This window comes from Onychomys torridus, chromosome 15, assembly GCF_903995425.1.
Source record: "Onychomys torridus chromosome 15, mOncTor1.1, whole genome shotgun sequence".
In the NCBI taxonomy this organism is placed as follows: domain Eukaryota; kingdom Metazoa; phylum Chordata; class Mammalia; order Rodentia; family Cricetidae; genus Onychomys; species Onychomys torridus.
In genome coordinates, this window is record NC_050457.1 from 49,856,949 (window position 1) to 49,871,207 (window position 14,259).

Consider the following 14,259-nt stretch of genomic DNA (forward strand, 5'->3'; position numbering starts at 1 on the left):
TAATATGATGATGTCAACAATACTTTATTCTCCTTATTGCCTGAATCATGAGGCTAGTGTAAAAATGGTCAATTTGAAAATTACTTGAAAAGTCCTCACATAGCTTAGCTGTTAAAACACTATTTTTTTAAACCACGAAGTATTTACAGATGAAAGACTTATCAACAAGGAACAAGTTAATTAAATTGTAGTACTATGAAATACTGTCCTGCAGTTAAAAAGAGTCTCCACATTACAATGAATTCCTACCTAAGACTGTCTCAGGTGACCCATTTAATAGCTGTGGTTTCTGGAGAGGATAGCTAAGGGCTGGGGGCAAGAAGGGAAAAGGTCTGTTTTCAGTTTACTTACTTCATCCTAGTTCTAGCCAGATATCTAAGCACAGAGGGACGTATCCCGTCCAGTAATCCGTCCCCATGAAGTTAGCCTCTGGGTTGGCAGATCGGCTCCAGTGATGCCAACTGTTTTCTTGGGGAACATGCACTTGATTTACAATAGAAATAACCCCTTTCCTTTGACATTTTCTTTTTCTTTCTTGGAGTGGTGGTGGTGATGGAGGAGGGGAACTGTGGTGATATTTTAATTGTGCTGAAATGTGATTTTATTTGTATGTTAATAAATAAAGTTTGCCTGGAGATCAGAGGTTATTAGTGGAGAGCCAGGAATAGAAGTCAGGTGGTGGTAGCCCACGCCCTTTATCCCATATGGCAGGCAGAGTCTCTGTGTGGTCAAGGACACAGCCAAGCTTGGTGACCCTTGAGCCTTTAATCCCAGTATCAACCATCGAGACCAGGAGGTCTGTATAGACAGGCAGTGACAAAGAAGTCATATGGCTGGGCTTAGAGCCAATGAGAAGGCAGAACAGGAAAGCAATAAAACACAAGTCACACAGGAAGAAGGTCTCTCTCTTGGGAAGGGTGGCAGTAAGTGGTAAGGTAAGGTGGTCTCGGCTCTTCACTAGTGCTCGGCTCTCTGGGCTTTTAACTCTGTATTTGGCTCTGTGTTTCTTATTTAGTGAGACCGTTTAGAAGTTCTACAGGGAACATTAAAGGTTCGAGTAAGTAAACTGAGTATCACACACATGCTTCTCGTGAACTCAGGTTTCAATGTATAAATAAGGTACTAATAACAGATGACATCGAGATGGAAGGTTCAGGCTATGAGTGGACGAAATGGTGGTGTTGTATTATGGCAAATAATGCCACTACTTAAGCAAGTGCACTCAATTATTTCCCATTGGATATTTTATGATTTAACATTAGACTTGGTCCTACAAGAGGGTTTTTTGTTTGTTTTCCTTTAGAGACAGAATCTCTCATTATGTAACTCAGGATCGCATTCATGTGTACCCCTGATCTTCCTGCCTCCACCCCCTGAACCTCAAGGACAGCTCCCCATCCCCCAGGATTGAATTATCCTTATTAATAGAATAGGAAGATGTATTTACTTTTTTCAAAACTTTTTTTTTTTTTTTTTTTTAATTAAAGAAGCCAGAAGCAGGGGAAAATCCAGCATAGGTTTCCAACCAGAAAGCTTGCAGTTCAAATGACAGGTACTTCTCAATTAAAGAGATACGACACAAAATGCCCAACATGGCCTCAGTGGAAGAGTTCAGGGCCTGTGGGCAGGATGATGTATTCTTATGTGATATGGTGGGGACTGCTCACATTGGCCAAGGATGGAGTAGGATGTAAAATCCATCACACTGAAGTGCTACTAACCAATCAACTGAAGCCACAGATCTGCTCACAAATACACCACACATCAGCAAAAGGGATGCAAAAATGAACCAAGTTTATTTTCTGCAATAGTTTCTGTAAATTACAAAGATAAAAATGCTAAACTACAGCATATATCTTTTCAATATTTAACCAGAATACTTGTAATAAATATGCATCCTGAAACAAGAAAAAGGCTACACTTTGTCAGGCATCCTACAAAATGTCTCAAGTTTTACATTCTGCAGCATTTCTGTGTGGGGGCACGAGAACAGGTGGTTCTGGAATTTCTTAAGTTCTGAGACAAATTCTTTCACATTTCTTTGGAGCATTTTGAGAAATGCATAACTATAGTTAGACAACTTAAGCAAAGGGACACCACCAACCTGAAGCCATTTTTGTTTTGCTGGCGTGGGTCTTTACCTAAAACAGATGAACAGATGCAGGTCAGCCAAGCGCCCGCAGAGCCTAGGCAGCCCTGCAGTCCACTGAACCAGTCAGAGTTGGGCCTCCACGTTCAGTAACGTACTAAAAGTTCTATATTCCACTCATCTCCCTCATGATCAGGGCCATAAGAGAAGCTGCAAGCAACTCAAACATTTTTTAACCTGAAAGTCAAAAGACGTATTTCCCCCCAAGACTTTTGCTATGCACCATGTTACCACGTCGGACATTTTCAACATGGAGAAACTGATTGCAACTAACAGTCCTTCCAGGAATCACTTATGGGTGATAGAGTTTTGGGTGTATACAGCTATTCAACTGGCAAAAGAAGGACTTACTATATTCAGAAGTAGACTACAGAAAATTCTAGAGGTACATGTGGCAGCTCATATTGAGTTTCGAATATATAACCTACCCTCTGCTATAGCTGAAAACTTTGGAGGAAAAAGTTACATTTTAAGAAGTCGTAAGCATGGCTATCTAAAATATTGTTAATATAATCTAATCTCACATAGGGGTTTAGCTATGAAAACATCTTTGAAAGCCAATAAAAATATACAGAAAAAAAAACACTTTTTTAAAAAATTGAGGTTAAGAACCATGAGGCATTTCTTTGGGCTGTAAACACACAGTTTACTGTCCTTTGTTGAAATACAAATATTTGGATTTCCTGAGCTTCCTGGATAACAGCAGGAGGCAAGTTTGCATAGAAAATTTGCAGTATGTTGATTTACTTCAAAACCTTTAAGGAAGTTCACCCTTGGATTAAAACTTTATATCACAGTTCACAGTACTCAGCAAACTGTGAGACCTTTAAGGAGGGCAAGGAGATAGATGTAAGGCAGCTGGAGGGAAATGATGGAATTTGAGTTCTTAAAGCCACAGGATAAAGGATCTTAAACACTCACATCTAGTGTTATTCTAATTTGGTTAGAAATTAAACCATGTTTGGGGAATGGAGGGCAAAAATGCTCCCCCATGCTGAAGGGCACAGCCCAAAGGCAGAGACCCAGGACTATTCACTGCATGAGGCCTCAGCAGATCCCTCAGGGAAGCCGTTCAGATGGTCAGGGAAGGAAGGTAGACCAGACTTTGGGGCATAGCTGATCCCAGTTGTAGATTCTGAAGAGATGACAGGGACCTTCACCTCTGCTGGTCTGAGGAACCTACGCAGTTCTGAGGAGGGTGTCTTCTTCTGGGACTAGTCCCCAGAAACCTCTGGAAAAGATGCTAGGTCACAGTGCACACCATGGATAAGAACAATGGCAGTGGTCGGTGACAACTGCAGATCTAACATAAAAATAGGCCACCAGGGGCAGTGTCCCACCAAGGAATCTGTTTTACTTCTTCTGGGACTGGTTTTTACACATGGTGAGTATTTGCTTCAGGACTCTCTGGACATCTTCATCCATTTGGCCCTAGAAAGTTCACACAGAAGGTACACATTAGAACTTCATTTACATCAAGGCACCTTCTCCCCTGGGGAATAAGATGGTTGAGATTCAGCCTTTTGCTTACTCCCCTCAGTGTTCAGAAAAATGTCAGCGCCATCAATTCTCACATTTCCATGATAAGTTGAGTCAAAGAATTCCCTGGTTTCCTTTGGGGGGATAACTAGGTCTACCAAAATCCTCAGTAAAGGGTAACGGGGGGTCTTAGCTGTATGAGCCCAGCTAGCCAAAAAGCACAAGGACAAGACAGTGCTGAGAGCCATCTGAAGATATTGGCATCCCTATTAGATAAAGCCTAGGTCTTCTTGATAGGGAAAAGCAGATATATCTTTCATAGTGATATTCCTTCTTAATAAGTAATGAATCTACCACCAGTAGGTAAGGCACAGGCTTGACACAAGCAAAGGCCATTTGAGGTTTCTCAGAAAGGAGACTCCTCTAATTCCAGTTCATTCTGCTAGTCTGATGGGAGCACTCTGGGCAACACCTGCTGTCCCATTTATTACCAGTTTTATTTGAGAGAGGGTTGCACGGAACCCAGGCTGGTCTCAAACTCACTATGTAGCAGAGGAAGTCAGTGAACTCTTGGTCCTCCTACTTCTACCTCTAAATCTCTGGATGACGGGTGTGTGGTACTGCTTGGCTAGGCTGACAAATTTCTTTGGGATGTCACTGGTGTTATCATACCTGAACAGCATATAGAAGATGCATTCTGTAAACCGATATGACCTCCTGGTGTTGTTTCTTACATTCCTAGAAAGAGACAACAGGACATTATTAATGAGCTTGGGGGCGTCTTTACTGAAGAGAATGTTAAGCATGAAAAGCTGTCACTCAGGTGCTACACATCTGCTTCTGTATGTTAGCACAGGAAGCTTCTAGATTTGTTTAATTCACTGGCTCGTGTGTTTCTAAATGCTTGTCACTATTCTAGCTATCTTGGTGTGTCAAAGCTAGAAGAATAATTGCGGACAAAATATTTATTACAATCCCAATTTAAAAACCACACATACATACATACATACATACATAGAGATATAGTCACTGTGAGTCAATGTTGTAAAAAAACAGATGAAAGGCAACATGAAATTATTTCAGAGTTGAGTTATGGGCAAACTTCATATTAAGAGTTTTTAAGTTGTTTATTTTTGTTTAATTTGCAACTTTATAACTACCAATTATTTGTTCACTTAGTTGAAAAGAAAATCTATTCATTTTTAAAGGCGTTACTGTATACAGATAATGCTGTGTAGCCCCCTAGGAGTTCAGCTATTTAGTAATCTGTACCAAGGATACAAGCAAGGAACAGTCTCTGTCTCAATGTTCTTCATTACCGCTGCTGGTAATGCTCACTGCTCCTTGTTGAGTTAGAACTACAGATCCTCCCAACTCGCCTTGTTCGAAGAGAATGAGTCCTTTCTCTTTATTATGAAAATGAAAACCATAAAATATGGATCACCTAAAAACCTACAAATGTTTATCAATACCCTTCCTCCTCTCATCACCAGGGCCAGAATCTGAGGTGGCTTTCCTTGGGCCACCTCTGAGGAGCTGATGTTCATGCTACAAGGCTGGGTGGAGACAGTCTTCCCGTGTAGCTCAGGCTAGCCTGGGACTCACTATGTATCCCAGGCTGGCTTCAACTTCACGGTGATTCTCTTGTCTGAGCCTCCTGAGTGCTAGGATTACAAGTGTGCGCCACCACATCCAGCTCCACGTCCCTCTTCACAAGCTTCCTTTAAATCCCTATTTCTGTCAGCACATGGTTGTCTTTAATATCTGAGTTAAGGATCCATCTAATACCTCAGCCTCTCACATCCTCATTAGCTTCATAATGTGCTCTCCCATTTTGTCTACTCACTTGCGTGCTCCTAGTCCTGGCTCTGTCATTCCCACCTCTGAATCTTACAGAAAGCACTCCCTCCGTTTCACTACATTCCTCTAGATGGGACATTTCAGCCCCACTGGACACCTATCTGCACTAGCAGTCTGCTTTAATCCAGATCCCACTCCTTTGGAAAGGTTGTTGCCAGGGTTCAAAGGGCCAACTAAATGACACATCTGTAAATGGCAAAAAGGATCTTGCAGATGCCATTAAGGACTCAAGAGATGGAGAGGGAGGATTGTTGTGGATAATCCGAGTAGCCTTCAAATGGAATCACAGGTATCCTAAGAGAGTAGCAAGGAAGTCAGAGGTGGAAAAGAGGAGGTAACAGGATAAAAGCAGAAGATGAGGTGATGTACCCTGAAGGTGGGCCAGGTATTATGAGCCCTAGAAGGCAGGGGGCATCTAGAAGCTGGCAGCCAAGGAGATGGATGCTCCATTTAGTCGCATGAAGGAGCAACCCTGCCATGCTTTGATGGTAGTCCAGTGCAGCTGATTTTCAGCGTTCTGATCTCTAGAACTACCGTGTCAAAAAACAAGTTGGGAGTTTGTTGGAACAGCCAAGGGAGACAAAAACCGAGTAGGCTTCCCTGGGTAGTAAAACAAGCAGAAAAAGCAAGAAGCAACTTGAAATATGAAGATACACAACTACCCAAGATCCCGACCCCCTAACAACAAGATGCTCTCAGCACTGCCATAGCTGAGGGGTGACCACCCCAGAAGGAGGAGAGTGACAAAGTGGATGAGGGGCTATGAGCATCCTCTCGCTGTCGTGATTTTCCCTGCCCAGTGATAGACAACACATCGACCCCATCTCACTGCAATGACTCCTAGAGTGTCTCTCCCAGCGTCTCCCTCACTCGCTCTCACCAACTCGTCCTGAATCCATTACTCGCTGGAGCATCTTTTTGTTACGGCCAGTTATGTTGGTACCCAACTTGGTCCCCCTCCAGCCCACCACAGGCCGACAACAGAAGCCCACTCACAGCCAGCTGGTTCTGCAGCTGCTTGACCTGCTGCTGCAGCGCCTCCAGCTGCTGGGTCTGCCTCTTGGATGAGCTAGTGGAGTAGGAGAGCTGTGAGAGGCTGTTGAGGGCCTCCTTCAGTTTCATGACTTCCTTCGACATCTCATTTATCTAGCGAGAAAAAAAAAAAATCAGTCAGGAGGCTAGTAATCTACAGAAGCAACGTTCTGGGTATTTCTAGGCTTCCAACATTAGTCATTTCTTTGCATCTCCAGTCTAATTCCTTTTTTTAAATTTCTTAACGGAAATCCGTAAAATAAAGCATAACCAATCCAGACAAACCAGTTAAGACCTTGGCTTTTGTACCGTTCAGATAAGGCCTATTGTGTTTTAAGTGAAGCTACGGTGCCAATGTCCTTTTCTTACTTTAGAAGGGGTGTAGTAAAAATATAATACATTATTTGATCAAATACAGATTTGTCACGTCTCTCCAGTGACACGTTAGCTCAATCTGAATCTAGACGTGATTCTTCATCATCTACAAAGTCAAATAAATACTCAGAGGCTTGACTCCTAGACTGCTTCTTAAAGATCTTTGTGTTTCTCATGCACTGTCTGCATGGCCGTCATTTCCCACTGAAATGGACAGTCAGTCCAAATGACACCTCTGGACATCTGGCTTTAAAGTGAAAACAACTTCTTGTGTCAACCCCAGGTGAAAAACGAACAGGGTTCCAAGACCATTCAGAGCATAAGGGAGTGGGGGTGCAGAGAGAATTCAGGTACAGAATGACCCAGAACTCCCTTCCATCCTCTGTGCCACACCCAGGATCACCTGTAAATTGCTGGCTCCCCTCACTTGTCACTCTATTCCTGGAGACAGGTCACACTTGTCCTGGATCCCTAATACTAGCTGTGCTGGCTGGGTCTGTGTCAACTTGACACAAGCTGGAGTCATCAAAGAGGAGGGAGCCTCAGCTGAGGAAATGCCTCCATAAGGTCAGGCAAGCCTGTAGGGCGTTTTGAGCAGAATCACAGCAACAGCAACCCTAAGACACTAGTAACGTGTGTTAACTAATATTTCTAATTTGTGTGTGTGCGGTATGTGTGAGTGCACATGCACTGTTGGGTTTTTAGATTAGTCTTTTTAAAAAATATCCCAAAGACTTTTTGTTTACTCTACAGCTCAGGGTAGCCTTCAACTTACAATCCTACAAGTGCTGGGGCTTTTGGTGACTGTGCCAGACAGGCACAGAGCCTCTGAGTATTCACTCAAGTTGCCAGCAACACATTCCATAAAGGTTTAGTTGAGGAAAATCTGAAGAAGGGCCTTATTAGGACTTAGTACCAGAAACCCAACAGCCAGGGATGTTCACCGACCTTTTCATCTTTATCCTCCTCCAGCTTCGAAGAGGTCTCGGAACATCTTTTCATCCCTTCGAGATCTTCCTGAGCTTGCTGCAGTTTCTGTGCAAGTTCAGTTATTTCCTGCTCTTTGGATTTCAAGAGCGTCTGGATGTTCTCCTTTTCCCTTTTCACCTGAGAGGCCTCACTTCGAACCTGGGCGACCTCTGAATGTGCTTTCTCTTTCTCTTTCACTGAATCCTTTAATTTAGCTGCTAACGCATTTACTTCACTCTCTAAGGATGCCTGGAGCTTTTCATAGGAAGCCTTGGGGACCATGGCGTCGGTCATAGCAGCTTTCTCTTCTAGGAGTTGCTTCTCCAGCTTTGTGACTTCTGCTTCCCTGCTCGCAAGGTGCTCTTTGAGGTGGCTTATTTTCTCCTCCATCTCCTTGGCAGTCGTCCGCAGTGTGGTTATCACTTGCAGATGTTCGGTGATGGACACCGAGTTCTCCTTGTGAGCGTCTACCAGTTGTTTGAGCTGAGTCAGCTCGTTCAGCACTCTGGAATACTGAGACTTCATTTCGGACAGCGCTTCTTCAGCTTTCGCCCTGGACACGTTTGTCACGTGCATCAGCCTCTCGTGCTCAGCTTTGTGGATATATTCAGCTGCATCCTCTAGAGATTTCCTCTTCCTATAATCCTCCAGCTCTGCCTGGGCTTCTTTGTACAGCTGTGACAGCTCGCTTACCTGCTTGTTGAGTTCATCTATCATCCTGTTCATTGCCTCTTTCATATCCCCCGAGTCATCAGGGGCTTCCTGCGGCATCTGACTTTTCAGTGTATCTTTCAGTTGCATGATTTCTTCTTGGGCCTGCTGGTATTTCTCAAACAAAAATGCCTTCTCCTTATTCATATGCTCAATGACAGAGCAGTACGAGCTTCTCATCTCCTCACATTCTTCTGCAGGTGGCTTAGTAGCCCGAGCCTTCTCCTTCTCCACAAGCTTTGTCTCTAACTCACTCACTCTCTCTTTATTCCTTTTACTTTCTTCCAATGCATTCCGCAGGTCCTGCTTCAGGGCGTCAAGGTCATCGTTAGCAATCCTCGCCTCTTGGAGATGTGAACGGCCATCTGTACTCTCATGGGAGAGGAGACCCAGTTTCATCTGCTTCTGAGCACTGAGGACTTCTTTCATGGCCTCCTCATACTTGCTCTGGGTTTCTTTGAGCTTCTGACTGAGGTCGGAGCCATTCTCTGAAATCTCTGTGCTGTTCAAGCATATCAGGTCTGTCCTCTGGGACCGGAGTTCAGCCTGGAGCTGTTTCTTCTCTGCTTCAGAACTCTCCAATTTCTTCTGCAAGTCTAGCAAAGTATCTTGTAGCTGCTGGATTCTGACATCGCTGTCCACAGTGGATGTCCCCACAGGGCGCTCTAAAGATGGAGAGGATTTGGCGTCGGAGGAAGGGGCTTCACTCGACTTGTCCAGGGATGGGGCCAGGTCAGTCTGAGTGGAATGGAAAGAGTCAAGGCTTAGGTCTGCTTCAGCCTTCTCGGGTGATCTGGCCTGGGAAAGAAACAAGGAATGTGACACTAAGGAGTGGCCCGGTGTGCACACGCCTGGGCTGTGAGGGACAACCTGAAGTTTGGGCCTGGAAGAGCAGTGCTATCATTTTACACGTGTTCTCCTGGATCATGAAGATACACGGTCTGGGGCAGCAGAGCCAGACTTACAGGGCATCTTATTCTGTGTTCCATTTAGATCATTTCTGTATTTTTAAAACATTGGAACCGTTTCATCTGTAAAACCTCCAATTCGAATTTTTCCTTTGTTTCTCCTATCATTTCAATGGCCCAAAGCACTGCATAGTTATTTTTCATCAGGTTCTTAAGAAGATTGGAGATCAGTCTTACTAAACCAATGGCTACTATGATGTACATTAAAATTTTAAGCATAAAATGTCAGTGTGTAAAGAAGGACAGGGAAGAAGAGGGGAAAGGAGGGATGTGTAACCCAAACTCAGGAGACATGAAAAAGTCATGTGGAAACCTTTATTTATTTTATAAGCTTATTAAAAATTATAATCTGAAAAAAAAAGGAATGGTTAATGCTCCTGCCAGAAGCAATGGGTTCTTAAAAACCCCAGAGCCAGCTGTGTGGGGTATCTCCCTATGAGTTCTTGGTGAGTGAAGCCCCAAGGCCCCCAAAGCAAAACAGGATATTGACACAGCTCCTGGTCACCCACCAGACCTTGATAGCAAGACTCAGTTGCCAAAAATACTTTGGTTACAGGATAAGGAGAAACCAAGTTGGAGCTGAGGTGGAAGTTTCCTCCCTACTGGCTAGCTTCACAGCCAGAAGGTGCTATGTAGGCTGATGGGGAAGAAAAGCCATCAACAATCTTACCCATTGGTGAACTCTGCGAGTATAATAATGACCTGTCAGGAAAGATGTGTTGCCAAGAGCAGCATGGGTATGATGTTTCTAACTGGATTCGAGGCCCACTTTTCAGTAGGAAGCTTATACTTGGTCTGTAAACATAGTCAAAAGGCCCATGACTCAGGAGGTCATATGCTCCAGGGGTAGAGGGAATCTACTACTATTGTTTAGTTTTGCTACATAGTCACAGTCTCAACACTCATGGCTATACACATACATTCGTCACAGGTTGGTGCTACACCTAGTCTTCATCAGAGAAGCTTCTTATTACAGGTGGGTGACAGTTAATACAGAATCCATAACTAGACACAGTGTAAGGAGTCAGTGATGGTAGACGGACTGACTGTTCATCCCAAAGTGGACATCTGTAGCACCTCCTTCTAAAGCTCGGGGAAGGAACATCATGGCAGGAGCAGAGGTCAAACGTGAGCCAGATGGGGAGAAATGCAGTAAAAAGATGTCTTCTGGACATAAAACAGCCACTGCAAGTAGGAACTCACTGCAGCTGTGATTATCTGCACACGACCCACAAGAGGTTGGGCTGTTCACCATCATTATGGGTGGCGAGGGCCCATGAGGCCCCACCCCTTCCCAAGGGACTACTGGCTGTTAAGGATTGTTGAGGAAGGGGGTACCATTTTTCCCTTTGGTGGTATAACCACTGATAACTTGCTCTTGGTCCAGTAAATAACCTACGCAAGCTTCAGCAGCAACTATAGTTAAGATTCGTGGGTCACACACAGATGACACCAAAGCAGGAGGGAGATTCGGTTGGAAGGAGGGTTTCAGCAGGAGAGCGAGGAGGATGGGCAGGGTGAAAGTGACCAACTATATTGACATGTAAAACAAACAAAAAAGCAAGATTTAATATATGTCAAAATGGACATATAAAATTTGTAAATTAAAAACTGCCATATAACATTCTGTGTATATCATATACATATATCTAGTCTATATTTAAATTTTCTATTTGTCACTATACTTATTAAAGTATACACAATTATACATAATTTAGCAATTTCCAGAAATAGAATTAGTGAAGACTGTTAAATAATCTGAAACCAATAAGGGTTTTAGAGCTACTTATTTAGGGAAAGGAGAAACTTATGTGGCTATTTAAAACAAAATATACCTGACTAGCCCTGAACACACCAATACTTGACAGAATGGCCTGGGTTGGCACTGTATCTACCAACCTGTAATTTATCTTGTAACTCCTTATTGTGTAAGGTAAGGGAAGCGACTTTTGCTTGCAACAGGGCAAGAAGATCTTGGTGGTCAGCTTCGGAGCTTATGTCCAATAAGCTGTCAGCACCTGGGGAAAGAAGAAAGGGAGGGAATGTAAAGCAATATATATATTTTGTCGGAGCTGAGGACCAAACCCAGGGCCTTGCACTTGCTAGGCAAGCGCTGTACCACTGAGCTAAATCCCCAGCCCACAAAGCATATTTTAAACACGAAAGTGTTTTTCCTCTAACCCCTGACCAGCTGGGCAGAGGGATGGCAGCTTTAAGGTGCCAGCGTTTCCATGGAATCCCAAGCGCACCGCTACAGGACACAGCTGTACAGAACACTGGAACTGGCAGCTTTGGGCACTTTCCACTCGATCTAAGGACCATATCGCCAGTGTTTTTCACCTCTCTCTGTATCTCCCACGTTTCAGTTGTGAATCCTTCCAGAGGTCTCTCGGCATCTGGTTTACTTCTTACCCTGATAATTCAGGCTTTATCGCCATGCTTGGAAACTCTGCAGGTGACTCCCCAACAAGTCTCTGCTCCCGCCCCCCAATAAAATGGGGCCTGCATGGGGACACCAGAACAGCCCTCCAAGCATACAGAGGATGGGCCATTTCTTTGGATCAAGTGTTTAAATTATTCTCACTCTGAAAACCATCCGTAGGTGGGTCAGACCTCTGTTTGTCCCAAATCTGCCTTTTCAGGCTTATGACTTACAAACCTTTCCTAGACTCCCATTGTTCCTCAGACTCATGGTTTCTCCTGTATTCTGTAGATACTCTCAGCACACATTTTATCTCTCATATTCATCTACAAAGGTCCATGCATGCATCCTTCAGGACACATGTCAGGCTTCTCCTAAGAAGTATTCACGGACCAATCTAGCATGATACGATCTCTTCTGAATCCTACCAAATTTACCATTGTTGGTAAATCTCAATTTTAAATGTATTGGTTTTTACTCCAAAACATCTAAAAGATTACTGAGCAGAGTGCTCACTGAGACAAGGGAGACACTGAGTGCTCACGCAGACAAGGGAGACACTGAGTGCTCACACAGACAAGGGAGACACTGAGTGCTCACGCAGACAAGGGAGACACTGAGTGCTCACTGAGACAAGGGAGACACTGAGTGCTCACTGAGACAAGGGAGACACTGAGTGCTCACTGAGACAAGGGAGACACTGAGTGCTCACTGAGACAAGGGAGACACTGAGTGCTCACTGAGACAAGGGAGACACTGAGTGCTCACGCAGACAAGGGAGACACTGAGTGCTCACTGAGACAAGGGAGACACTGAGTGCTCACTGAGACAAGGGAGACACTGAGTGCTCACTGAGACAAGGGAGACACTGAGTGCTCACTGAGACAAGGGAGACACTGAGTGCTCACGCAGACAAGGGAGACACTGAGTGCTGAATGTAAATATCTGATATTTCTGATGGTCATTCAAAGGGGTTATGGCCCACAAGTTGAGAACCACTGAAATAGATCCTTTTCAAAGTATCCAATGTAACATTTATTCAGTTATATTAATTGATTTCTACCAGGAATTGCAAAATTTCATTTCTAAAGTCTATAAATCTACCCATACACGAAATGCACAATATTCTAAGAAACTGAATGTTGGAGCAAAGGGGACCTTTGAAATCACATACAATCGTTTAAATGTAATTCTAAAGATATTATATTCTTTGAGACACAGTGAGTCTAGATATCCGCCTCTCCTTTAGAAAGAATTCTTTTTCTTTCTTCTTATTGAGAGGGTTTTACTACACAGCACAGAGCAGGCTCAGAATTGCAGTCCCCGGAGAGATTTTTTAAAGACACAACTGATGGACCTCTTTCTTGATGAAGGCACAGGAACGGTATTGGCTCGACTGGCACTCTCTTTGTCTGGGTTCATTTAAGAGCCCATATTGTTAAAGTCACCTGGTGGTAGTAGCATGGTCCCTTCTGTCTTGGTGACATAACTTGCTGCTTGGATGCCACGAGAGTGTGGTGCTGTGAGCTGAGAGCCTAAAACTCATGGACTGCATCTCAAAACAGTGTAAATGTGTAAGACACATACACGGACTGCAGTTATCTGAAGATAATTTGTAACACACTAAATCTTAAGATCGAAGCAGGTCTAATAGCTGCCATACTTTTTAGGGGAGGTGCTACAGATGGTATTGGAACGTGTCTACCATAGCAAGGTGACAGGAAATTGTGAGTCCTCTTGGCACTGTGTCCCTACTCTGCTAACGCTATTCATAATTGGAGAAAATACTAGTTGATTGTGACAAATGCATTTTTTTTTTTAACATCTAAACTTAATTCTTTAACATGTAAATTAAGGCCCTTTTCAGTATAGAGAGCATAGCCTATGCATTGCTGGTGGTTCTGGGCTGGGTACAGGCCGGTTCTCACAACCTTCCTTACACAGAGTGTAAGCATGACTGGCCTCTGCTCTCTTTATGGAAACAGGTGAGAAAGTACATGTGGTCAAAGGAAGGGAAAGCAGTTCTCCCGTCCTTACCTGCAGTGCTGTTGCTCAGTCTGTCCTTGTTTTCTTGTATAGAACTGATCTCAGCCTGTGTGTAGAAACACAAAATGACATTTAAAGAGTTCCCCTCAATGTGTTTATTACACATAAGAATCAAGTCACCTCCTCTCCTTGAGCTGCTGAGAGAAGAGCTTGTGCTACTCTACTAATAAAATGGGTAGAAAATCTCACCAAAAACAGTTAAAAATATACGCAAATAACATACACAATTACTTATAAAAGTATAAATT

The 14,259-nt window shown here is 43.6% G+C and overlaps 1 protein-coding gene across 2 annotated transcripts in view; it reads right to left on the bottom strand.

Moving 5' to 3' along the window:
• Positions 1-1,799: 1,799 nt before the first annotated feature.
• Positions 1,800-14,259, bottom strand: part of Rai14 (retinoic acid induced 14) — a 135,128-nt gene continuing 122,668 nt past the window's right edge. The window contains exons 13-18 of one of the 2 annotated variants that reach the window (XM_036207427.1): positions 14,003-14,057; positions 11,443-11,561; positions 7,844-9,373; positions 6,485-6,634; positions 4,301-4,366; positions 1,800-3,580 (exon numbers count right to left, since the gene is read on the bottom strand). In XM_036207427.1, coding sequence (XP_036063320.1) covers positions 3,503-3,580; positions 4,301-4,366; positions 6,485-6,634; positions 7,844-9,373; positions 11,443-11,561; positions 14,003-14,057 — 1,998 coding nt within the window. In that variant the 3' untranslated portion in view covers positions 1,800-3,502. The remainder of the gene's footprint in view (positions 3,581-4,300; positions 4,367-6,484; positions 6,635-7,843; positions 9,374-11,442; positions 11,562-14,002; positions 14,058-14,259) is intronic. The other variant, XM_036207428.1, reaches the window with a different exon arrangement.